Source organism: Vanessa cardui, chromosome 8 (assembly GCF_905220365.1).
Source record: "Vanessa cardui chromosome 8, ilVanCard2.1, whole genome shotgun sequence".
NCBI lineage: Eukaryota > Metazoa > Arthropoda > Insecta > Lepidoptera > Nymphalidae > Vanessa > Vanessa cardui.
Window position 1 is genome coordinate 13609351 of NC_061130.1, and position 27856 is coordinate 13637206.

The window sequence follows — 27856 nt, forward strand, 5'->3', positions numbered from 1 at the left end:
TTTAATCAAAGGCAGTGCGAATTCTAAATTTAAAACGAAAAGGAATTCTAAATTTAAAAAAATAGCAGAATAAACCACCAATCTTTTGAAGACTGGGTTCGTGTGACTCCCTTCGCTGATACCAGTTTCACGGCCAAGCTTAAGAAACAGACAACGACATAAATCACGATTATTATATTTGTCATATATAGTTCTAATATTAAAAGTATTCATATAACCTGAGTGTTATGTAGTCTAGATTCGTAATAAGATTTGGAATTGGTGCCTGTTGGAATAATAAAGCAAATATTATGTGCTAGAAACATGTAAGTAGAATTGCATCTATTTTTTCTTTTTAGGAATTGTTCGTCGGATTTTGGGCATACAATGTAGTCTTGAAGTTCAAGCTACATACCAAATTTTGTTGAAATCGCTTCACTGGTTTGGTCGTGAAAGAGCAAACAGATAGACAAAGCTACTCTTGCATAGTATTGGTATATATAACCGGAATGATAGATTGCATATATATTATTAGGAAGATTCATTTAAATTCAACAAAAACAAAATTGCCATTAGCTGATAGGGTTTATGAACTATGTATGTACTTATATATTTAAAAATGATACATTGTTATTATATGTTTATTGTATGTGTATTAATATTGTAGTGTTTATTAAATAATACCATATATTGTCACAGCCCGTCACAACCACACATGGTACCAATGAAAATCAGCGTTGGGTTCTTGGAACCCAACTTGGAAGCTGAATGGTACACCTTGTAGGACACGTTAATTATCATTGTTTTGTTTTGTTGTTGTTTTTTTATGGTGTAGGTTGGCGGACGAGCATATGGGCCACCTGATGGTAAGTGGTCACCATCACCCATAGACAATGACGCTGTAAGAAATATTAACTCTATTCCTTACATCGTCAATGCGCCACCAACATTGGAAACTAAGATGTTATGTCCCTTGTGCCTGTAGTTACACTGGCTCACTCACCCTTGAAACAGGAACACAACAATACTGAGTTCTGTTATTTGGCGGTAGAATAACTGATGAGTGGGTGGTACCTACCCAGACGGGCTTGCATAAAGCCCTACCACCAAGTAAGTTTTTTTGTTTTTTTTTTAGATTAAGTTAGTCAGTACCTAGTTATAATTAGTTTATATGTTTTTTGTTTTTGTTGTATTTCTTTTTATTGTGTCTCGTGTCCTATTAAACATTTCTTTATTTCTTTTAATTTGTAAATAATTTGTGATTGGCTATGCATATGATATTGCATAACAATATTAATGTCTGAGATTATTATGTTTTTGCTATTAAGATATGATAGCATTAATTCAGACAGTCAGTCAATCTGACTTAGGACAAGTTTTTCATTAAATGTCAGACTAGCTTTACGGTACATAGTACACAGGATACAGAGCATCAAATAACACGAACAAAGGTGTAATATTTATTCTTTCAATCTTTATTGAAATCCGATGAATTGGCAAATTCGATACGACTGTAAAGTGACTCAGTAGAAAGCACTAATGATATTCATATTTGTATGTACCATACGTAGCTCCCAAAGCGGGCTGTGTACGATTGATTTAAGGAATAGACAATATTTCTTACACCGCCAATATTTTTGGGACTTAATATCAACTAAACACAGGAAAATTTTACTGTTCCGTATTATAAAAGAAATGTACAAAACAATTGTATTAGCCCTTTTTTTCTCGTGATCACATGCGTAGCAAATATTCTGCTAATGTCAGGAAAAACTGAAGGAAACACGTAAAGCCTATCCCAATCACAGGCATAGTAAAGACAAATGTATTACTCACTAAATAAAAATAGCCTACAGAATCAATAATTTAAAAGCATGTTTGTTCGATGATGGATTAGTTCCGAGTATTCTATCAGATCCTTTATCAGAATCTGCTACGATGCTCCTAGCAAATCGCATAAAAAATGTAAAACTAACATTTTCTTACTTATTCTTCCATGGTATTGTTACCTTTCTGGGTGGTTGGGTGTAAAGAAACAATATTAGGTTATAAAATTTTTAATGCACAGTAACATAGTATTATAAACAACCAATTACTTAATTTACTAGTTACTTATGTTACTTCTTATAATGACTATTATATAAAAATTATGCCAGCTAGACTCAGCGCGGGTCACTTGGGATAAAAGGCAAGCTTGAAAATTCAATGTTACTACTCCAAAATGTAAGATTGAAAATTAGGCGCCACTGACGAATAAATTAGTTGATGTGGTTTGAAGGAATACACCGTTCGCCAGACCGGTGTAAACGCAATTTATAATATAATTGAAAGGGGGTACATCACCAAAGTTTCCAGCTACACGTGGATACCGACAACGGCTTAGGGAACAGGCCTGCCGTCCTTGGAGTTGCACCAGCCGCTATCTGGGCACACTCAACCAGGAACCTGGAGCCGTTCACTCTTAATATTTCCATTCAAGAAGTCCACGTGGTGGGTAAATCCGATTAAAAAAAAAACCTCCTGTAATACGAAATATACAGGTTCAATAAGTTAAGCAAATAAGCAAATGATAAATACCTTTAACGAGAGATGTAAGCACGAATTTACCTTCTGGAGGTTCAAAGTCCTGCTTACACAAATGGAGATCTCAACTCCGGAGAACCATTTCAAAGGGTCACTGGAAACCACAATTTACACATGACTACGACTTTTCGAATTGCAAACCAATGCATTTAATCAAAACAAGAATTAAAGACTTACAATTTTTTACGAGTCGGTAAACATGATATAAAGTTCTGTCAAACTTCAAAACTTCATTGTTAATATAAATTCTGAAAAGATAACTGCTATTAAAGCACTGAATACTAAACAACCACAAATTAAGAAACTCAATTATTAAGACAACTCACCGATATATTAAGTATATCGAATTAGAAGTTTGGATTCGTAAATAATTATGGAAATAATTATGGAATAATTATTAAAATTAAGAAAAGCCAAATATGAGGCAAAGTAAATTTATCATAACTAGACTCCGACACCTACATCGAAGAACTAACCTTTAAACTGGAAGACAGCTATTAAATTAATCTGAAACGAAGTAAAATGACCTCTAATAAAATTCAACAAACGAATTAGATGATTAAAATCTTATTTTAATAATTGTTTTAATGTACCTTTGAAATAAATGTAATTTATTTTATTAATTAAAATTTTAGAAAATGCCAAGTCGAAGCGTTATACTAGCAACACCGACATAAATTAAGTGGGAAATGGGTCAATGGCACGGAATTTAGCGAATTGACACTTTTTTGACGTTTTATATAATTATAAAAAAAGTTAAAATTATGAAAATAATTTTTAATGTAACAGTATGTGTGACTGACTTTGGAAAAAAAAGTAGCCTAGTAAATTTCCCACTGCTGGGCTAAGGCCATTTCCTAAGACCATCCCATTAAGGAGAGGGTTTGGAACATATTCCACCACGCTGTTCCAATGCGGGTTGGTGGAATTCACATGTGGCTGAATTTCGATGAAATTAGACACATGCCGGTTTCCTCACGATGTTTTCTTTCACCGCCGAGCACGAGATGAATTATAAACACAAATTAACCACACATACATATATATATAGATATATATATATATATATATATATATATATATATATATATATATATATATATATATATATATATATATATATAGTGGTGCTTGCCCGGGTTTGGACCCGAAACCATCGGTTAAGATGCGTTCTAACCACTGAGTCATCTCATCTGGGAAAAAAACTTCAAGTAATTCAATTATTCAGTTTTTTTGAATTAGTACATATAATAAGATATCAACTCTATATCATAATACGATTAAAATTAATTATTACAATATTATAAATCAAATGACTTTCTACTAAACTATTTTTATTTACATTTATTACGTCCGATAGATATTTTTGAAACGAAGCTTAAAATTATAATAGAAGAAATTTTGTTTTACTTATGGTAGAAGAAACGATTAAAAAACAATTTCAAGAAAACAAAAAAACTTCAAGTTTATTACTGGTGAAAAAATAATGAGGGTCAATTGAATTACTCTCCTGTATCACGAATTTCATTAATATTTCTTCATTGTTAGAAAAACTTTAGAATTTCTTTTAATAAGTCCAATTTGCAATTGAAATGCAATGAGCCCACTCAGGTTCTCGTACCTTATTAAATATTGTACTGCGAAACTGTAGTACTCAGCATTGTCATGTTTCGGATTGAAGGGTGTGTGTAACAGATACAGGGACAGGGGAGGACAGGAGGTGGTAGGTGCATGAGCAATGTAAGGAATTCTTTCTTACAGCACCGTTGTCTATGGGTAGTCGTGACCACTTAATATCAGGTGGCCTGGAAAATTCCGATTATAAACAGTATTACTGGATACAACCTGTTAAAAGCGGTTAAGATTAATGTTTATAAATATTTGTGGACTATGACGTACTTGTATTAAAATATCAATAAGGTTTTTAGCAATACGAATGTATGTATTAAGTTTTACTACTGTTCATGTCCGAACTAGTATGTTTTGATAATCACATTACTATTTAAGCGTAACCAGAATTAACTGGATATAACCGGAATAGATCTTTATTAATATTTGTGGCGCCATAACGTATATTTAAAATGTCGATAAGCTTTGAAACAATAGCGATGTATGTACTTTGTTTGTTATCTCCTGCGGGTATTTACTTTTAATGCTATTATTCGAACTTTATTATGATATAAGACCCGAAGTATTTCATTTACATCCATCTACTGAAAAGCAGTTCAGGTCAATTCCGTAAAAATGTATCGGATTTTTCAGCCAAGGAAAATTTTATAACACATAAAAAAGAGCGTAAAGAAAAAGATTACGTCTTTCTCCTATAGAGACCACTTAAGGTGGCCCGTTTGCCCGTCCGTTTGTATTATAAAATAAAAAAAAAACCGGTATCAAGTCTAAAGTTAAAAGCAACACTAGGTGAACGTAACTCGAATATCTCGGAATATGTGACTATACTAATACATACTGCTGAAACGTTTCGTAAGTAAAATATTTTTTGTCCTCCTATAAAAAAAAATTAATAACCAAATAACATTAATCCTCTAGTTTTTTTTTACAGAAACATTAACTATTTACAGAAAACAATTAAATATTCCAAAATTAATACAATTTATTTAAAAATTATTTTTTGGGCATTTTGCTGTTGCAAAACGTGAACTTTGGATTAGTTGTGCTAAAAGCTTCATTGAAACAACAACATCTGAGGTCAGCCTCATTGCCTTCAATGGTGACTGGAGGGGTAGTTTATTTTTTTTCCCACAGGATCTGAATCGAGTTTCAAAGGGGAAATTATGCAAGAATTCTTGTCACTCTTACAATTAATGAAAAAAGAAATTAAACAAAAGAAGAGGGTCCAAACAAAATACTGAACTTTAACGGAAGTAACTATGATCTATCGTTTAATGTCATTATTATTTTACAATACCTCAAATAAAATGCATTATATCTAGTAGCGCTTTGGGATAAGATCAACTCATATACCACAACATCAAACGGCAAGACCCTTACGCCATGAACGTCAAACTCCCGAAAAACTAAACGAATTTGTCAGGCAATTTCCAAACCAATTTGGAATAGACATAGAATAGAGGATTATCATCGAATTATCATCAATAAAAATCAATTAATTATTTATTTATTTAACTCTTTATTGCACACCAAATATACATAAAGGTAGAAAATATATTTTCTTTAAAACAAAATTGGCCAAGCAAAAGGCGGTCTTATGGCTTATAAGCCATTTCTTCCAGACAATCTTTGGGTTAGAAGGAAAAACTTACATTATGAAATAATAACAATTATCATTAACAAATATGTATCATTACTCAATAACCTCTTATTGAGAAGGAAGGAGATGAATTTAGGTCAGACGCTAGGTAGGCCCATTGACCATGAAGTTATGACATATCTCAAATGCTATTTGTTAAATGTCTAATATCCGGTGCGTAGTGTATATTTTTAACCATCTCACTTGCCCTCGAGAGGCCAGAGAGTGATGTTTCCCTGTCACCTGTTGAAGAATACTAATCATCGTTGAAACACCTTGGATCAGCTATTTTAAAGTTTTCATTTTTATTACCTATATATTAACAGTAAGTATAATTTTATTTACTAATTTTCGCGTATTGGTCACATTCGACTATGAGCAATAAATATGAAGTTTGAAACAAACGATTTGAATTTGCATGTTTCATTTATTGATGCATAAAAGCACATCAATAACTGTTTTGTCTTTGAAGATTCATTTATATATATACTAGGAAACGCCCGCGGCTTCTTTCGCGTTTTAGGGTGTTGGTTGTCATGGGTTAGGCAAAAAGGTAGCTTATGACCTTTCTCGAAGATCAAGTTTGCTTCATACCAAATTTCAGCGTTTTGGTCGTAAAAGACAGACGGACGGAGTTACTTTTATATTTATAATATTAATATAGATGACGTCATTGATGACATATGATTTTTTATGTCATATAGTGGAAGACTGTCGAGTGGGACACCAAATGCTATGCGATCAGCACTGCCAATAAACGTCAGTGCTGTCAGAAATATTGATAGTTTACTCATATTGCCAATGCGCCACCAATCTTGGGAACCAAGTTATATTGGCTGTCGTTTCCACTGGCTTACTCTTCAGACTCCAATGATAGCTCGCCCTTGACATTTATTCTAACACAATTTTTAACTTTTAGTTTTTTGTTTAGCACACATGAAAATAAAATAATAGGATTAATAGTAAATAATTTAATAGGATTATTATAGCATTAATTGCTCGATATTACGATAAAACAATTATTCAAACTCCTATTTCATAATTGACGTCGCATTATTAAATTCAATTAGCTTTACATGGTATTATATTGAATGATTAACTATATTTCGTCAGTCCATTACTGCTGTTCAAATATTAAATAAAATAGTAAAAAGTTTGTTTGTTTGGTTGAACGCTCTAATCTCGGGAACTTCTTGTCTGTTTTGTGAAATATATCAACGGGTATAGACTGCTTATCTATACCTCCGCATCATGCTGCGACCATTAGAAGCAAAACTATTACTGAATCTGTTATTTATCCGCGCAAAGTCGGGACGAACAGACAGTATTACATGAAATGAGTATACCTACTTACTTATTTTTGTTTCAAGCTACTAACATAGATCTGCTTCGAACGGGTAGATTATGAGCCTACATAAAACTTTTATTTAGTTAAACTTTTGGTTTATTCGATTTCTTTCCGATTATTTCCGATATCTTTAATCTGCATAGTGATATTTCAGTCAATGTTTATAATTCATCTCGTGCTCGGCGGTGAAGGAAAACATCGTTTTTTTTTTCATTTTCAATACTATTCTGTACCCGAGGTTACTGGTTCGATTCCCGGCCGAGTCGATCTACAAAAAGTTCATTAGTTTTCTATGATGACTCGTATCTGGGTGTTTGCGGTACCGTCGTTACTTCTAATTTTCCATAACACAAGTGCTTATCTACTTACATTGGGTTCAGCGTATATGATTTTGTCCAATATGTATTCAAAATAATTATTGAGTGCAAGGTCACTGTTAGTCAACTTGTAAATAGTTGATACGTACCTACATATCACAATGTTGACTTGATCATCTTTAAAACCCACACAAACTCACACATATGTATTTTTATTGCTAATGATCAATACAATAAAAATAACTATAAATAAATATGGGACAAAATCACATACCTTACTCTGATCCCAATGTAAGTAGCACAATAATAAGAAAAATACTCTGACATCAGTTACAGCAGCAACAAAAAACATCTCTGTATGCGCTAATACAGGTTACGTTAGGTTTTATTTCTTCACTAAAAGCCTAGATCCTTTCGCAGAGACTGTTTGTAGCGGTGATATTAACTCTTACGTGCCAATAAATAATCTATACATATAATAAAATTGGAGTGTCTGTCTGTAATACAAAAATAGCCCTTTTTTACTCAATGCATGTGTATGTACACTCAGTACATAAACTAAAATAATATTTTTTACAATTTTTGTCTGTCTGTTTGTTCCGGCTAATCTCTGGAACGGCTGGATCGATTTTGACGGGCTTTTCACTGGCAGGTAACTGATATAATAAGGTGTGACCGAAGGGCTACAATACTATTTTCTTTTGGTAAATTCAATCGCGTATAAGCCTTCGGGTACAACTAGTCTAAAGTCTAAAACTATATGCTAAGCTACGCTATGTACTATTTATTTATAGTATTTTCTAATTTACGTTTATTAAGGAATCTAGGAACATTCAGTACGTATTGGTATTAGATATTCAACCCCCAAACAGCAATACTTAGTACTGTCGTGTTCCGTTTTAAAGGGTGAATGTGCCAGTGTAACTACAGGCACAAGGGACTTAACATCTTAGTTCCCATAGTTGGTGGCGCATCGGCGATGTAAGGAATGGGTAATAATTCTTACAGCGCAATTGTCTATGAGCGTTGGTGACCACTTACCATCACGTGGCCCATATAGTCCGCCAACATATAGCATATAAAATATATTACCGAGTAAAATTTATTCAAATTACTGTTTAAGATTCGCTGTAGAATCTGATCTTGGCTTCACGACCCGGTTATAATAGACCCTCTCGATTCTTTCCTAACTCAGTCAGTAATTTATTATGCCGTGGGGATGAATTATAGTACATTAAAAAGACTGGCAGGCTGTTATCAGTAATTGATTATATTTCAATATTAAGAATGTTTTTACATACGCTTCGAGACTGTTTAAACCTCTTGAGATATGTCATTGAACCGTTAGAATATACTTTATGTTGTTATATATTATGAGAAATAAATATAAAATCATATAAAAAGATAATAACGTTCAAAATACAAAAGACAAGTTGTATAATTATTATTAAAAGTCCCAAAAATAACTTTCAATAATATTATATTACTATGCAGTACACCAGAAAGAGACAGAGGTAAAAAAGAGAGGGAAAGGTGTAGTCGGCATAACTATTTCTCCTTACGTGACCATTTCTGCCAGTTCATATGTATAATATGATTAAGTAAAGGTATAACTCGATAAAAGATAATAATATAGACGATAAAAAACGTTGACTCGTTCATTTTCATGTACCGTCAGAGTAAGAAAACCTACGTCAGTTTTCAAATTGATTCCTTTATCAAGTCTTAAACTCTTACTACCTTTTGAATCTAAACATCAAATCATTGCGACGCAATATGTCATTCTCGATGGGTAAAGCAGATTATCGCTCATTCTGACCACACGAAAATAGACCTTAAGGTAACGAATCTTGTCTTATCCTTACAATAAAGTAGTTACTTAAAGTTTAAATTAAAAAAAATATATCTTGCTGAGATTCTTTCACCGATTTTTTTCATGTCCAAAGTGTTAATTTCCAAACTAGTGGTAACTGGTAGATTCTTGACTGTCATTATCAAGTGTAATATCAGAGATGGCCCAGTTATAACGCTTGCTTCTTAACCGATGATATTGGGTTCAACCCAGGCGAGTATCACTGAATATTCATAAGTCATCCCGTGCTCGACGGTGAAGGAAAACATCGTCAGGAAACCTTCATGTGTCTAATTTCATAGAAATTCTGCCACATGTGTATTCCATTAACCCGCATTGAAAAAGCATTTTGGTATGTGTTCCAAATCTTCTCAAAGGGAGAGGAGGCCTTAGCCCAGCAGTGGGAAATTAATAGACTGTTGTTGTTGTAATAACATCAGTCACTTGCTCGTCGAATAAATATTATTGACGTTGACTGTTTATATTACCATAATTGCACAACTGAACTGTCAAAAAAAGGTATATCAATGTAGTCTCTTGACGATTCTTCGCTGTATAATTCGATATTTGAAAAATATCGTCATATTGGTCAATTGTCATAAAAGAAACATTGGTATAAACATCTCCTGTAATCGCCAATGTGCCACTAACCTTAGGAACTAAGATGTTCTGTGCCTGTACGAGTAGTTACATCGGTTCACTGACCTTTCTAACCGGAACAAAACAATACTAAATATTGCCAACATGGACTTGCGTACTGTATAAAAAAAGGGCATATTATTCACATCAATGTAAACTTCCAAATAAAACTATTGTCTTTAAACTTGATGTCTGTGTGTCCCAAAGCCATTATAGTTATGTTTGTGCGCCTCTGTTTGAAACCGCAAAATTTTGGTTTCAGAATGCTAGGCCTTTATAGGGATTTGGACCCATTGTTTCCACGTAGCTATGTTATTTCTATACCAGCCATTTTCTTTTTTTCGTCTACAACAATAAGCGAAATTCACAAACGACCCTGCTATCCAAAGCAATCATCATTCAAATTACAATTTACAAACAGAATGTTTTCAAATAAAGAAAAAGTAAAGTAACAGCCTGTAAATTTCCCATTGCTGGGATAAGGCCTCCTCTTCCATTGAGGAGAGGGTTTGGAACATATTGCACCACGGGTGCTTACCTATTAGCAATTTTGAATTACCAGTATAAATAATTATGAACAGCTTAATATTTTATGCTAAGAACGTTTATGCCGTTAAACAAAATATTTCCTTAGAAATACTGTTAAATAAGCACTTGGAATAATTTGTAGTCCAAAAAGTACAATCCGAAAATACGAAAGCATTTTCGGATTTATTCTTGGACCCAAATTGACTTGACGTAACTATTACAGCAGACTTCAAATCAAATCAGAATCCTTTATTTAAAACAGAAGTATTACACGTAATAATCGATTGTCAAATTAAACATTACGATCGATTTTGATAAGATAATACTCGGACTTGAGAGGTACTGACGAAACGAACTATGCAGGTTTGTTTTTTTTTTTTAGCAGAAGAAGGACTTAAAATACAAACCTATCAAACCAATTTTATTCAAGTAAACTTCACAATGATGCGTTTTTCATTCGTCGATATTTAAATAATACCACCGTTTCGAAAAGCAGCCTTCAGCGATAAGAGACGGCAACAAAGTTGTTCTTTTCAAATAAACAGATTTACAATGTTTTTTTTACAATAATTAGTGTCCTGTGATGGAGCCCCAGCCTAAATCCAGACGTTTTTCTCTAAAAAGTAGTCTCTTAATGATTAATAAGTTATGAAGTCTTAATAAACTTTTAAAATTTTGTAAAAGGTAAATTCGATTTTAAGTTTAATGGCTTTTAATACAAACCTTGTAGTGTCATCTTTACTTTTGTCCTGGCGTTAACAATCAAGTGTACTGGAATTACTAATAGGATCGTATACAGGACTAAAAAGTTTTACTTTGAAGTTCTGCAAAAGTTTCATAGATGGCGCTGATTAGTAGAATATATTTATATTTAATTGGAAAAGCTTATTAATAGACATCGGATTGTAGATGCATAAAATACTATTTTTATAGCGTTATTGCATATTTAGGTGCATTTTTATTAACTTATTTCCGTAGTTAGACGTGTTAGGCATCTAATATAATAAACCACGGTCTAGTCGGGATATTAAATTGATAATGTCACAAGTTTGCTGTGGAAAACCTGGAAAGATATATTATTGTTTATTTTATAACAAAATTATAATAAATAATTTATTATTTTTTCTAGGTTTTCTAGGTCTTATAAATTATAATTATATTAAAACTATAAATTATAATTTCAATAAATGTCAAAATCTAATTAGAAATGGTTTTTGTTAGTGCATATTTGCATGCATATTTTGACATTTTGATATTGCATAATTATAATCCGATGTCTACTTATTAATTACAATGATTTATTTTCAGTTAATATCATAGATTAAACTTGTGAATATTCAATCTATTTATATTATAACACTTTATAATTAAATTACCATATTTATATTTTGAATTAGTCAATAAACTAATCTCTTTAGATGATCGTTTAAAACTAGTATTACAAATAGTTAGGGCTAGAAAAGAGTCCAGATTAGCTATACTGTCAACAGTTGTAATACATATTTGTTATGTTTTAGTTCTTTATCATACTGTCGAGCTTTGGCAAACATCACAATATCACAAGTCTTATTGACAGAATAAGGTAAGTCATTCAAATATATTAAGTAAAACAAAGGACCCAAAATTGAACCCAATGGTACACCTGTTTGTATTAAAACACCATTTGATTTTGCTCCGTTAATAATAGTTTTTAAAATTATTTAATTAAAATAGGAATAAATAATTAAAATGGCCTTTAATGCCATGGTATTTGAGTTTTTCTGATACCCAGCAAAATCAAAAGCTTTTGACAAGTCACAAGTAACTTAAATATTATATTGTGACCTCTCCCACGTACCACACATGTTTTTAATAGAAGATACATACAACAGATTTATTGACCCTTGACAATAATACCGAAGAAGAAAGTAGCTATTTTTCTTATATGACCGTATGAAACTTGTAATTTTTAAAAATGTCGTAAAAATAAGTCTTTTAAATGATTTGTACGTGTTAAATGACACATTTGTTTTATATTTTGTATTGCACACAAGTCTGATTACATACTTGTAACGGTAACGATAAATACGATGGACTATTTCTCACAAAAAATCTTCAAATTTCAATCGAACTAAGGAGCATTTTATTTATATCGATTACGATATAACTGGGATTATTTTCCGATTCAACTTGAACCAAACTAGAGAGGATCGTAACGTTTATAGAATAGAAAATCGACAACGAGTCTATTTTGATTCGATTGCGATAAACTGTCAATTTAGAATTGGAGCAAAGGATTATTATGTTTGTAATAATGTTAACGCTATTCCAAAATTATTATAAAAGACGTTCTTATAGATAACTAACTCATTTATTGATGATAGCTGCAGCTTGGGAATGAAGCAATTTAAGCCGTTTCAAAAGATAATTAATTATAAACTTTCGTTCTTAATGGAAAACGTATTAACTTATTAATTTGTTATTGCCTAATATCGGAAAACCTTGTTACTCAATTATTCTTCAATTGATTTGTTTTATATTTTATTTAATTGGACATTGTAATTCTTTATTTTAATATTTATTAATGATATTAAAGTACAAATTTATAAATATGCTCAATTTTATCTAATTTGTTAGGATATGTTATTATTTATTATTTTAATGTTAATGTTGATGATTTTCTTTCCTAATTTTGTTTCTTTCAATTTGTAATTTTACCTGCATGTTGTGTCTATTTTGCTTTGAAATGTGTGTAACACCTATAATTAAGATAACATTTAGATTTTAATATTAGTTGTTTTATTATGTTCTACTCGCTTTTGTTAATGCATATCTTGTTGGTGTTAATAAATAAATAAAAATAAAAAATAAAACTTTTAAGATCTTTTTGATTGATTCCATATTGAATAAAGAACGATACTTTCGACGAATGGATGATGAATTAGAAATGGAATGCAAAAAAAAACAATTGAAAGTTTGATATATTAATGATTTTATTAAAATGTCGCCGTTGATGCGCTGTTTGTCTTAAGCCTATTAAATACAATAATTGCCTGCCGATGGTCATAACAAATGTCAATGCATCTTATTAAAATAGCCTTGTACTTCATGTAGTCACGTGCATTTGGCGAATGCACACGTTCTCGCGCCGCTCTTCCGATATAAAAAAAAAATAAATGAAAAAAAAAATTAAAAACGCAAGTGCACCATTCGTGAAGAGAATTGTTAAATATATTTTAAACGACTGATCTTAAAACATCTAGTTAAATTTACAGTGTTCGATTTTATAATTTTTTTTTAATATTTAATTTTTTTTTTTAATCTGTGACGAAAACGCGCGAAAATTGGCTAAATAATAACCGAAGTTCATGTGTATGTGAGAAAATTAATAGTTTTTTTTAATATTACATTGAGTTATTTTACAACTGTTGTCGAAAAGCTTTCAAAATTAAACAAATACAGGGTAAGTGAATTTTATACGACTTATTTAAGAAGCTACCTACATAGTCATACTTATATAATTTTCATTTTAATAAGAAATAATGATCGATTTGCACTTGATGGTAACGCTTTGTGCAAGCCCGTTTGTGTCGGTACCACCCACGCGTCATATATTCAACCGCTTAACAGCAATAACTTAATATTTTATTCCGGTTTTATGTGTGAGTGGGCCAGTGTAACTACAGGCACAATGAGTTTAACATCTTAGCCAAATGCAAAGTGGTAACATGAGGTATGATTAACATTTATTACAGTACCAATGTCGATGGGAAGTGGTGACTAGTTACCATCAAGTGGACCTTAGTAGTTCACATACATACACGACATAAAAAAAATGACATACAAACCCTAGTTGTTTTTCTATTTAAATATTATTTTATGGATTTTAACCAAATATTTCCATCATTATATAATATTATTTCACTAAAATAATTTTAATTTAAATAAGTTCATTTGGTGGTAGGGCTTTGTACAAGCTCGTCTGGGTAGGTACCATTCACTCATCAGTTATTCTACCGCCAAATAGTACTCAGTATTGTTGTGTTCCGGTATGTAGGGTGAGTGAGCCAGTGTAACTACAGGCATAAGGGACATAACATCTTAGTTCCCAAGGTTGGTGGCATATTGACGATGTAAGGAATAGTTAATATTTCTTACAGCGTCATTGTCTATGGGTGATGGTGACCACTTACCATCAGGTGGCCCATATGCTCGTCCGCCAACCTATACCATAAAAAAAAGTTCATTCTTAATTTAAACAGATAAAAGTTCTTCAATTACCATAAGATGTCATTAAACTTTATCAGTCTTTGCGGTGCAATCACAAAAGATTTCGATCGTGAATGAACACACTCTCCCAATCACAAGGGACGGTTCACTATGTACTTCAGCTTACGTGTGTCGAACAGGGAACAGATTGCTACACTACACAAGACGTTTAATTTTTATAAATCAGAGATGACATTAAGAAAACCGAAGTGGAATGCGTTTTCACGTAAAAGTAATTCATAACAAAATTAATCTCGAAATGCTTAAGCACCACGTTACACTTTACTTACAAGCAGGCAGACTGACAAATCGTCACACACATACATACACGTTAGCACAAAGAAATATCAACTGTCCCTTATAATCGTCAAAATACAAACCACCAAGTAGTAACCTGTTTTATTATTTCATATGCATGGATATCATCACGATAATCCCCCTGCCTTTATCCCAATATTATTTAGGGTCGGCGCAACAAGTCTTCTCCTTCCATACTTCTCTGTCGGGTCATCTCACAAGTAACATTCTTTCAAACCATATCTTTCACACAATCCATCGATTGTTCTTTTGGTCATCCTCTACATCTATATCCATCCACATCCATGGTCCTCATTCCTCCCCATAATATATCCATACCATGACAGTCATATATGGACATACTCCACAGACATATTTAACTACTGAAAACCCTCTATATTATGTTTATAAGGAACTTTGATTTCATGTTTAAAGTCCATGACAAGATCGAGGTCAATGCTCTCGCTCTTACATAACAATTATGTACATACTTAATATATGTATGGTTCATTAAATCATTTGTCTTGTGATATTCAAAGCTAAGAATGGAATCAGCTGTTGATATCAATAATGTCAGAAGCAATTCGACCTCGAGTTCTAAGAAACTGATTATTAAATTTTGATAGTGTTTTAATAATCTTAATTATAACAATTAATTTTTCTTTTTTTCATGGTATAGGTTGGCGCACGAGCATATGGGCCACCTGATGGTAAGTGGTCACCATCACCCATAGACAATGACGCTGTAAGAAATATTAACAATTCTTTACATCGATAATGTGCCACCAACTTTGGGAACTAAGATGTTACGTACCTTGTGCCTGTAGTTATACTGGCTCACTCACCCTTTAAACCGGAACAGAATAATACTGAGTTAATTATTAATACTGAGTTAATTATTAATAATTATTTGGCGGAATAATAACTGATGAGTGGGTGGTACCTACCCAGATGGGCTAGCACAAAGCCCTACCACCAAGTAAATTAGTAACATTATGCTTAAATATATACAAATATGAACTAAAAATAGTTACTGTATAAATCTTGACCGCGGGGAATAGTGGCAAGAATGCTAGCACCATTTGAATTGCAATTCCGATCCTCTGCGCAAACGAACCAGCCCTCCTGTCATCAGTGGAGGCAGTGAGGCGAGGTGTTATACTTTTGATTAAGCTTTATGCACCACTATTAGGGCCAAGCGTTTCAACAGCAAATGGTAAAAAAAGTAATTTGATAAATTGTTACTTAATTGATGTATCATTCCATACATACATATATAACCCTATGTCAATTTATGTCATGGTGAACTAAGAGAACCTTTATTACGACGTAGGATTGTTCAGACGCTTTTTCAATTATATGACAGTGAAAATTGAACCACCAATTGGAAGAAGGGAATAAACGCCACTTTTCGACATATTCACTTTTATACACTCTTACATTCTTTAGACGTAGGGCTAAATGTTATAAGGCATGTCTGTCGGTGAATAAATCAGGATTGATATTTTCTTAATAATCATTGATGTCCTATAAGTTTATAAGTTGAAAGCAAAAAGGTATGATGTTTTTTTTATTATCTCCGTTCCTATTTTTTGGATTTATTCCCTTCTTTCAATAGGTGGTTCAATTAATCTACAAGATAAAGTTCCCAAGAATGGTTGAAGAGAAGAGAAGGTTGAAGAGAGTCCATCCGTTAAAAGTTGTCTAATAACTTTTCTATTATTGTTATAATACCAACGAATAATTAATGATGATTTATATCGAAACCAGTCTCAATCGAAAATCGATTAATTTGGAAACACGTTCTAAATTAAAATAAATGAATGTTTTAGTATTTTACTGTGTTAGCCCATTTATAGTATAGTTTTAAAGTAGTAGGAATGTAAGCATAGGAAATCAGAGTCTTTATCAGGTAAGTGGACTGTACAACAATAGCAAGAATTATAATCAAAGCGTTAATAGAACAATGTTATAGGGGAAATCTATTCACGTATAAACCCTTGGGCTATTGACGTTCCTACATATAACACTAGCTTTTAGGTTTTTGGAGAGTTAAGAAGGAATATTAGTAATTCTTTAAATGTCCTATGCTTAGTAACAAAGGTGAATGCATTCATAATAATGTTTTACTTTGAGAGATACCTTAAATTAATGAGGCAGTAGAATCATTTTCATTATTGAGACAAAATAGACTCATTGTTTAAAAACCTCTAAACTACAATCACGAGAGAGTATTGAAACACACTCACACACACAACCACGCGCAAACATACGCACTCACACATAAACGCAATCGCGTGCTCATAAACGTACCTATACTAGCGTACCAAAAAGTCTATGTAAAAATAAGGTTGATTTCCGTCACAAAATTTGATTGATACTTTGGGAATTGATATGAGTAAAAAATGATTAAAACCTCTTTAGTTTGAAAACACGATTAAAATAAAACAGGTTTTAAATTTTAATTATAGTGATAATACAAAGATCTAGCCGATGATGCAAATCATAATCTATTATTAAATCGGAATGTTGGCATGTTCGTTTGTAGTGATTGAGACAAATTATCTAATACCCAATGTTACAAGGTTACTAATAATATTCTCACGAGCACGAACAGTTAATTCTGAAAGGCGGAAGCATAAGAAAACATAGAAATAGATCGTCTAATTAAAATACTTCCTTGTTTGGAAGTACTTTCATCTAGCTTGTAAATTTGTATTCAAATCAATAATAATCTGTACACTATGTATCAGTAAACTTAATAGTTCGACTAAAAAGCATTTACATTTTGCGTGTTCAGTAAAATCGCGTGTTATATTGAGTAAAATATAAGCCAACTGCGCATGTCACAATTAATCGAAGTAACATCTTGTCCTCAACATATGCTTTCTAACGTAAGAAGTTATAAATAAAACTATTCCGTAACAGAAAAAAAAACGTAATACCATTAATTTAATAAGAGACATGCAAATTCAATATAAATAAGTGAATGAAAGTAATCGATGCATGCGCGCGCATAGCAACACAAGGCTTCCTTACTACGAGACGACGCATTCTAGACCTATTTCGTCTTTCTGTTCCATTACTGATCTGAATCTGGCGATTACGAGAACATAAGAAATAAAATAGTAATGGAAATCAGGCTTACGAAAACAAAGTGCGAACACAGACGTAAATATTTAAACATAGCGAGATACGGAAATATAATATAGGACCGTAAGTGCAAGGGAAGGCATTGTACTCGAATAACAACACATGCATTTCTGTAAAATCGATTCGAACACAGTGAATGCGAAACGCGAACGAAATAACTGTAACTAACACTAGTCATACGAATTCGACAAATTAAAATACACGTCATGGATATATAAAGTTTAAAATCACAAATTAAAAACTGGTCGCGTTTATTTTGTCAAAGAAAACAAACCTAAATACGTCGTATAGAATCGAAAAAGAAAATACAGAAGGTCCAGTCATCTGGACTACAGGGCTGAACTGTGCCTGTAATGGAGAAAGGTGAACGCTTTTCAGAGTATCTGTTCGTGAAGATGGGCCCAGGAGATAGGGGCCCGAAGACTACGGAAGACCGGACGGCTGCCGTTGACCATACTGGTGTCAAGAAATGGTTTATAGACAACACTCTTCTAGTGATCACTTTGGCTGGCGTGTTAATTGGCATTTCAGTTGGTATGTATAGTTTTAAATTTTAGACCCATTAAATTAAATAGTCCTATAATCAAATGAATCCACATTAATTTTGGTACCTACAGTTAAAGTGTATTCTTTGTATACATAAAATTTAAAATTTTAGATAAAAATTGGTAACCTACCTACAATTGGTACTGAAATATTGGATATGAATGAAAAATGTTCTGAATATTTTAATTTTTTGCAGGATTTGGTCTTCGTCCCTATCATCTAGGTCCAGATGCACTAATGATAATATCCTATCCAGGAGAATTATTTATGAGGCTGTTGAAACTCATGATTTTGCCTCTGATAATTGCTAGCCTTATCGCTGGCTCGGCAAGTCTCAATGCTCGGATGAGTGGAAAGATCGCGGTGAGGACTCTGCTCTACTTCATACTCACTTCCATGTTCAATGCATTCCTTGGAATTCTACTGGCGATGCTGATCCATCCCGGACAGCCGGACTTAAGAGAAGATTCTATTGCTGCTTTTGAAAATAAAAGGGATCACAGTATTTTGGACAGTCTTTTAGATATTGGAAGGTAACATACCTTTTTACTATTTTAGTTTCAATATTTTTAATACCAAAACTAAACTAGCAAATTATTATTATTAACATAGAATGAAAACTTTGAAAAAGGATAATTGATGATAATTAATTATTTATTGGTAATTCAATATATATGATTGTAATCTAATACATGTAACTTCCCGTCATTAATGTCTGAATTGTTTCTTACTCCAGAAACATATTTCCTGATAACATTGTTCAAGCAGCGTTTCAACAAGCGCATACCGTGTACACCGAACCTAAAACAATCTTCCCCAAAACTGCAAATGACAGTGGCAGCTACCGAATATTAGTTAGAGACATCAGATACAGGTATATTAAATTCTACTCGATACAACAACATTGGTTTATTATGAAATTTACTGATTTTATCATTTTCAGAGCAGGAACTAATACTTTGGGGCTGGTGTTCTTTTGCCTGGTCTTTGGAAGCTTATTGGGTACCTTAGGACCTAAGGGTAAAGTTGTAATCGATTTCTTCCAAGCGATCTTTGAAGTGATAATGAAGATGGTCACAGGGGTGATGTGGTTCACTCCTGTCGGAGTTAGCAGTGTTATTGCTGGGAAGATCCTGGGAGTTAACAATGTTGGTGCGTTTATAAAAACTTTGATCAATATTATTTTAGTTTCTTAAATCAAATCAATCTCAGTAGCCAAATAAAGTGTAAGTGTTAATTTATTATATTTTTGGCTTTTAATAATTAACAAAAAAAACTTTAATTAATTGTGTTTCTGGGTTACCGCCAAACGATTTATAATTTTAATTATCGCTTGGGATGACGTTTTAATATTCATTTTAGACTCGACTTAGTTTATTAAAGCGATTCTAGTTTTTTTTAAGAATTTCGATTTATTCGAAATTCAAATTATAACACATTGGATTAAGAATGTTTTAGGTCTACCACTAACTAAACTAACTTCTTTGTGTTCGACACATTTTGTTCAATATTTACTATGTATCTTGTACTCCATATCTAATAAAAACAGACACCATCACGTTAGTCACAGTCGGCGCAATAGTAAAAGAGCTTACATGTGGTTTTCTTTGACTTATTATTTTCTTTGTGTTTAATCTTACTATTTTCTTTCAGCACAAGTAATGTCTCAGCTGGCATGGTTCATTGCTACAGTAACAGTTGGAGTATTCCTCTACCAATTAATAGTGATGCAATTGATATACTTCCTATTCCTAAGACGAAACCCATACAAGTTCTACTGGGGATTATCACAGGCCATGCTGACTGCATCCGCTACGGCTTCAACGTAAGTTAATAGCTTTAAATGGAAATTTTGACGAGTCTCTAAAATTCTCGTAAGTATCTTGTTTCTTGAAAAACTAGACAATTTATTTTATCATGGTTTGCAATTATCGAAGAGCCGAAATGGTTAGAACGCGTGCATCTTAACCAATGATTGCGAGTTCAAACCCAGGCAAGCACCACTGAATATGCATGTGTTTAATTTGTGTTTATAATTCAAGTCGTGCTCGGCGGTGAAGGAAAACATCGTGAGAAAACCTGCATTGTCTAATTTCATAGAAATCCTGCAACATGTGTATTCCACCAACCCACATTGAAGCTGCGTTGTGGAATATATTCCAAACCTTCTCCTCAAAGAGAGAGCCCTTAGCCCAGCAGTAAGAAATTTACAATCTGTTGATGATGACGATGTTGAACTGTTTGAAGCTTAATGAACTTCGTCTTACTTTTTTTTTAGGTTAAATAAATCACATTAATTTACTGGATATTATCTCTTTCAGAGCTGCAGCGCTCCCTGTGACCTTCCGCGCCATGGAGGGCCCCCTACGTATCGACCCGCGCATCACTCGCTTCGTGCTGCCCATAGGCTGTAACATCAACATGGATGGAACAGCCCTGTTCCTGTCAGTCGCGAGCGTCTTCGTCTGTCAGATGAACAGCATGCGGCTCGGTTTTGCGCAGCTAACTGCTATATTGTTAGTTGATGCTTATTAATTGTAAATGCTATACTCTTCTACTTCAACTATTTTCGGAACTTTGTTACTGACATTTCATTCAATAGACGGACATAGTTCTATTTTAAAGTCAATTAATAAGTTTTTGAAACTTAGTCACAGTATAGAGAGAAAAGAAATCAAATATAGAATCTTCTTTTGTTATTTCCAGTTTGACGTCAACAGCAGCCTCGGTGTCATCAGCATCGGTTCCGTCAGCAGCGATGGTTTTACTGTTAGTGGTCCTCGCAGCCGTTGATGCTCCCACACATGACGTATCACTACTATTTGCAGTGGATTGGCTTGTGTAAGTAATAATCATTATTAATACACTAATACGTAAAAAGAGCCTAGATGACCCAGTAGTTTGAACTCGTGCATCTTAACCGATGATTGCGGGTACAAACCCGGGAAACCACCACTCAATATTTATGTGATTGATTTGTGTTAGAATTCACCTCGTGCTCGGCGGTGATGGAAAACATCTTGAGGAAACCTGCTTGTGTATAATTTTATAGAAATTTTGCCACATGTGTATTCCAATAACACGCATTGGAACAGCGTGGTGAAATATGTTCACAAACCTTTTCCGTATAGGGAGAGAAGCCCACTAATGGGAAATATATAGGCTGTGTTGATTATGACGATGACATAAATTATGTTTTGTTTTGTCATTAAGATATATTATGCAACTTTTTTTTCTGTTCCATGTATTTCTTAATAATAATTTCAACTGATTAATTATTAGGTATTAATAAATGATTAATCAATTTCTTACTGTTGTATATGATTATGTAATATGGAATCGTTATATTGGACATAGACATAACATTTATATAAAAACATTCTGTTTCGATATGAATGTTATAATCGATCCAAGTTTCCGACAAACATCAGTTGGCAGAGCATTATATTCCAAAATTAGATATGAAAATGTATATATCAAGGTCTTGTCTTTTTAAATTTATTGTTCATGCATACTTTATTATAACACGATGATTATTTATAACTAACAGAGTGTAAATATACATGAAATATTGAATGCTTTAGATAATATACTAAATGCTTTTATTTATTTTTTTCGATCCGGTTGAATACATTTTCTAATAGCAAATACGGAAATTTTTATATTGCTCATTAAATTTTGTCAGGCGCAGAGCTTTTCATAATACTATCATCGTAATTTTTTTCGTTTTTTTGCAACTTATTAATACTGCTTTTGTCAAAATATATCAGTATTTATAACACGATCTAATGATCCCTATATTTTTGTTAAAATCTAAAATTAAATATATAATTACTTAATTACTAAACTTTAAACAGCAAAACCAATTCTTATAAGTGCGTATAGTACTTTTTTCGTATAGTACGTTAACAGAAAGTCTTTTATATTTTTATTAAATTGATTCGATCATATTCGTTTTCAAAAGAAATTCTGTTTTAAAATCATTTTAATATTAATTCTTGTAAATTTCAGCGATCGTATACGAACAACAAACAATATGCTGGGCGACTGCTACGCGGCAGCGGTCGTGGAACACATGTCTAAGAACGAGCTGATGGCTTGTGACGCTGCTTCAATGGTGAGATATCAAATATTCTATTAAAACATATCAATGACCATGAAGATGGTCGTGCACTTGGGCCTAGAGGCTAGAACACTGACAAAAGCTTGAGATTTTAAAAGTGGCAACACTCAATTTCATATGGTTATTAGTTCGAATATCGAAAAATACTGTTATATGTTTTTTCACAAAAAAGGATTTTGTTTCTCAATAGGAGACCGTAGTCCAGACCTTAGTTACGAGCAGTGGTACATTAAGCTATTGCTTTACTCAACTACAAAAGCCTGTATTGATGATGGGATTTGCAATTTTCAATCACTACACAATGCACTTCCAAGAAGCTTTAAAACATCACATTTTTTTTATCTTTGCCTTTACAAAATTGTTAATTAAAAAGACATTTTTTTATTATTTCAGGAACCGTCACTCCCCAATGGCTTACCGACATCGAACACAGAAGTGGAAATAGGTATTATAACGCCTGGCAAGAAGTCAATAGCCTCTGATGACGTCATTGTTGATATGCATTTACATAACAACACTAATAGGATATAATCTCCCAAGTGTATTGTAATACTTTTCATTGATACAAACTTTACACTGATCAAATGAAATCTTATGTAAAATGTAAACAAATAACATTAAAATTATCAACAACAAAACTTTTATAGAATAAAAGTTTTCTATCTTAAACATTTTAAATATAACATTTATTGGAAAGCAATACAATTTTAAAAGTGCACTTTTGTACTGCGTTATATTTGTAGAGTATTTTGTTTACACTCTGTATAAATTCACTCGAAATTGAGTGTATTTAGACTGTGCCATAATCAATATCAATATACCTTATTAGATTTAGATGAATCTTTATTGGGATCGGTTGGTACCAATTTTAAAATAACAATAGCTGTATTTTATAAAAGTAGAGTTGGATCATTACTTGACGATATTATTTTCATTAAAACCATTTCTATTAAATTATGAAAGATTCCTTTTTATTTTAGTATTTCAATGGCTGTTATCCTTTCATTTTTAATGGACTTCGTTCATTATTATCAATGTATAGCATTTGTAGATTAAGTCTATGTTTATATTTAAAGTAAATAGATTTTATTTTAGATAGTTTTACATATGTATCGGCATCGTAGTTAACTTGAACTTACTTCATTGCTACATTTATTCGTTTATCATTAACATCATCAAAATTTTAACTGTTTACTGATCGTGTTCACGAAAATTTTAACTATCATTCAAAATTTAATATTTTACAATTGGTGCTAAAATTTTGGGCTCATTTGCTGTCATCCCCGTTTAACATTAATTGTATTGACGTAACTCATTTATAAGTAGAATTAGATCCAACTGTGATATGTGGTTCATTATATACGTTTTCACCGTCTCTTCATATCGAGGCATTAGTATTTAATATAGTTGTAATCTCTATAAGTATATCATACGGGAGTTCTTATTATTATCATAGAAATAAAACTGATAATCAATTTTACAATTTCGTTTATTTTCTTCTATAAACATCTTGGACAGTCGTTTGGAACTTAATCATATATCTATATACAAATAATATCACTTATTCTGAAATAATTGGATGTGATTAAGGATACAATATACATAGTATAAAAATATGAATCAAATTATTTCAGATGAAGCACCTAAAGGCGTTTTCGATACTTAGACGAAAATCACAGTATAAAATATTTCTAAATACATCAGTTACAATAATGGAGGCACAGATTATTGTCTTAAAGATAAAAGTTCAAATTATTGCATCGATGATTTTATTTTCAATAATAAAAAATACAATATTACAAATACAAGATGAAGCTTACAATAAATTGCTGTATCTAAGAGTAACCTTATCGCTTACAGTAAAGCTGTTTCGTTTGTGTTATACGTTACAATAACATGGCAGTCTTCATTTCATTCTCTTTACAAGGCACTATAATATACAAACTAATATGTACAGTTAAAGTTATACCCGAATGAAGACATTATTTACATCTACCGTAAAATCGGTAATAAGCGCTTATAATCACTTTGAGCATATCCAGGGAAGTAAAATACAATTAACATGCACAAAATGATGCTAAATTACAAAAAAAGAAAACTAATCCGATTACATCGGTAATCAATAAATACTATTAAAACAATACTTATAAGGCAAACAGTCAAGTACTAAATTATGTACAAAATATTTATCAATACAAAAAATAGTCTAACTTACATCCTCATTGTGGAGTGAGGAGGTTTTCTACTTCCCGGCGCAGGCGGAAGACCTGGCCCTACAAGTGGCGACATAGATGGTGATCGAGTAGCTAATGGAGATAATGATGGCGAAAAGGACGGTGACATAGCAGCAGCTGCGGAAAATCCACCAGGAACATCATGACTAATAGGAGACCTTGGTAATAAGTGCTGTGGTTGTCTACATGATAATGATGGAGCAGGACAACTTCTTGGTGCAACTGTTGTGAGTAATGGCGGAGGGACACTCTTCCCACCGGATATTGATGTTCCTTTACTCTTAGCACTTGATGCACCACTGTTACCACTTTGTAATGACACCGCGTCATCTTTTAAACGTGCAATTTCAGAGAAAACATGTGCTAAAGGTTGATATTGTGGTCCCCAATCTAGTAAATAATCCCAGTTATAGCTTCCAGTCAATTCTTCTTCTGAATGAACAATAGAGCTTAGACTTCCCGTCATAGATGGACCAGCAGTAGGTACAGCAGTATTATCACCTGCTGCACTTGGGAAAGCACCTAAGGCCATCGCTCTATCTACGGCAGCACTTGCTTCATCAGCACTACTAGCTCTCTCGCTGCCGGTAACTTCATTAAGTTTAGCATAAATTAAGTTTGTTATATCGTTTTCGTGACCGCCATCTTCGTCAAATATGTGCATTGAATCAATTGGTCCGTGATGCAACATTGTGTCTTTATTACCAACATTTTCTGAACATCTTCGAGATGATGTTGATGCTCCTCCCCCGGTCCCAGTATCCACAATTCCTAATCGAGCTAAATATTCTTGAGTGTTATGAACAGAAACATCAGAAAGGTTGTCATCGTCGACTCCACCAGCCTGTCTATGTAATCCTTCTCGTTGCAACGGTCCCTCGTTTATCATTCTAATTTCCTCATCTTCACCGTCTTCTCCATCTTCTGCTGATCCACGGCCACTTGATCCAGATTGATCAGAACCAGATAGTTCAGAAGTTGTGGCAGCTCCTGAATTAGAGCTCGCTGTATGGGCCCCGTATGGAGGTATCTCGTCATATTTAGGGGGAGCAAATTGATTGGCGGAATTCACTGGACCCGTATTTCTTATTGGGATTGTATCAAAAGCACTGGGGTCTACATAACTATTTGACGCTCCAACTCCTTCAGAACTGAGTCCTGGCTTATTGACTTTCTTATGCCTTTTATTTTTCATATGTAAAAATAAGAATGCCGCTGCAAATATTATAATAATAAATATAAATGCAATTAATAATCCTAATGCCCAATCGGAAAGTCCACTGCTTTGTGCAATAGACGTGTCGTTGATCTGATTTGTGTGGTCGGAGACAACTGCTAAAGGATCAAGTAATATTTCAACTGCAGTTTTATTCGTAAGAGAGCCTTGCCTGCCTGAACTGGCAGTAACCACTAAGCTTATCGATTTATCAGAACCGAATAGGTTTTTGACCGATTCTACTTTCTTTTTCAAAATTATGACGCCTGTTGTTCTATTAATCTTAAAGTATGAATGTGAAGTTGACAGCTGATACACTATGCGCCCATCGATACCTTTGTCTCGGTCAGTTGCCGTCGCTTGTCCTATAATGTAACCCGCCGGTAATGAACCAGATTTCGGGACACCAAAATTGTAGGTTTTCTGAGTAAACTGGGGATAAAACTCGTCTCGACTTTCTATGTCAATTCTCACTTTGACCGTAGAACTTTTACCGCCTAAATCTGATGACTTTATAGAGAACTCATATTTGTTCTTTTGTTCATAGTCGAATACTGCGTTAGTATTCACAAGACCTGTTGTGGAATCTATTTGAAACATTTTCCAGGAGTCATCGTTTCTATTGTAATTTGTAGACAATGGTACTATAGAGTAATTTAGTTTTCCATATTTGCCTCTGTCAAGATCTGTAGCTCTTGCTGTGAATACCGATGTTCCGACGCGTTCATTCTCGCCTATTGTTTCGAAATATTCACTGACGGGGAATGTAGGTATATTATCGTTTTCGTCGAGAATTTCGATATCTATGTACACAACGTTACAAAGGCACGGAGTGCCTTGATCACAGGCGACTATTATTAATTTGTGTTTTGTTTTTCCTGTATCATAGTCGAGTGATTTATTAACAGTCAAAATACCAGTTGTTGGATGCACGTAAAACGATTTTTCATCGTCTCCTGAAGTTATATTAAAAATAATCGCGGAGTTTGGTGTACCATACAAATCAGCATCGGTCACTGTTAGTTGAGTTAGCGTATGACCAATTTTGGCATCTTCGCTGATGGTGAGCTCTAAATCATTTACAGAAAATATCGGAGCGTTGTCATTGGCATCTGTTACAGTAACAAATACCATGATTGACGTTTTATTTTGATTGTAAGACAAAACCTTGCCTTGTTCTACTGCAGCTAAGCCAAGGACGTATGAATCTTGCACCTCTCTGTCTAATCTATTGACAAGTATCAAGGCTCCTTCTGTACTGACATCAAAGGCATCGCCCTCATTTCCGGATATTATGTGGAAGTCAAGGTTGTATCTCTTGAGAACGTCGTTAATTCCGCCAATTTGAAGAAGTGATGATCCCTTCTCCGTGTCTTCATTGACTGTGATTCTGTAATTAAAAATGTTTATTTATTAATTAAAAAATGCTTAAATTATTTTAGTTCTGTAAATTGTATTCTATGAAATATTAGATAATGTTTGACGCACGCTTATTTTATTTTTCGAAAGAAGAGAAAGAAATTTA

The 27856-nt window shown here is 33.0% G+C and overlaps 2 protein-coding genes across 4 annotated transcripts in view; one reads left to right on the top strand and one right to left on the bottom strand.

The window, feature by feature from the left end:
* The first annotated feature begins 184 nt into the window (after positions 1–184).
* Positions 185–24361, top strand: LOC124531658 (excitatory amino acid transporter). 3 transcript variants are annotated; one of them, XM_047106139.1, is made up of 10 exons: positions 185–305; positions 18591–18746; positions 18955–19291; positions 19495–19632; positions 19702–19910; positions 20412–20583; positions 21080–21274; positions 21465–21599; positions 22770–22875; positions 23275–24361. In XM_047106139.1, exons 2-10 carry the CDS (start codon positions 18608–18610, stop codon positions 23410–23412), a joined length of 1569 nt encoding a protein of 522 aa, XP_046962095.1. In that variant the 5' UTR covers positions 185–305; positions 18591–18607; the 3' UTR covers positions 23413–24361. The 3 variants fall into 3 exon arrangements, with proteins under 3 accessions (XP_046962095.1, XP_046962094.1, XP_046962093.1); XM_047106138.1 differs by lacking the exon at positions 185–305 and adding an exon at positions 13612–13956; XM_047106137.1 differs by lacking the exon at positions 185–305 and having other exon boundaries at positions 18249–18746.
* Positions 24353–27856, bottom strand: part of LOC124531657 (protein dachsous) — a 297242-nt gene continuing 293738 nt past the window's right edge. Inside the window, exon 16 of the mRNA XM_047106136.1 lies at positions 24353–27721. Coding sequence (XP_046962092.1) covers positions 25093–27721 — 2629 coding nt within the window. The 3' untranslated portion in view covers positions 24353–25092. The remainder of the gene's footprint in view (positions 27722–27856) is intronic.

Coding starts and splice junctions, on each gene's coding strand:
- LOC124531658 (XM_047106137.1), top strand. CDS start 18,566: ATGGAGAAAGGTGAACGCTTTTCAGAGTATCTGTTCGTGAAGATGGGC. Junction 18,747..18,954: donor GTTAATTGGCATTTCAGTTG/GTATGTATAGTT, acceptor AATTTTTTGCAG/GATTTGGTCTTCGTCCCTAT. Junction 22,876..23,274: donor CTTGTGACGCTGCTTCAATG/GTGAGATATCAA, acceptor TTATTATTTCAG/GAACCGTCACTCCCCAATGG.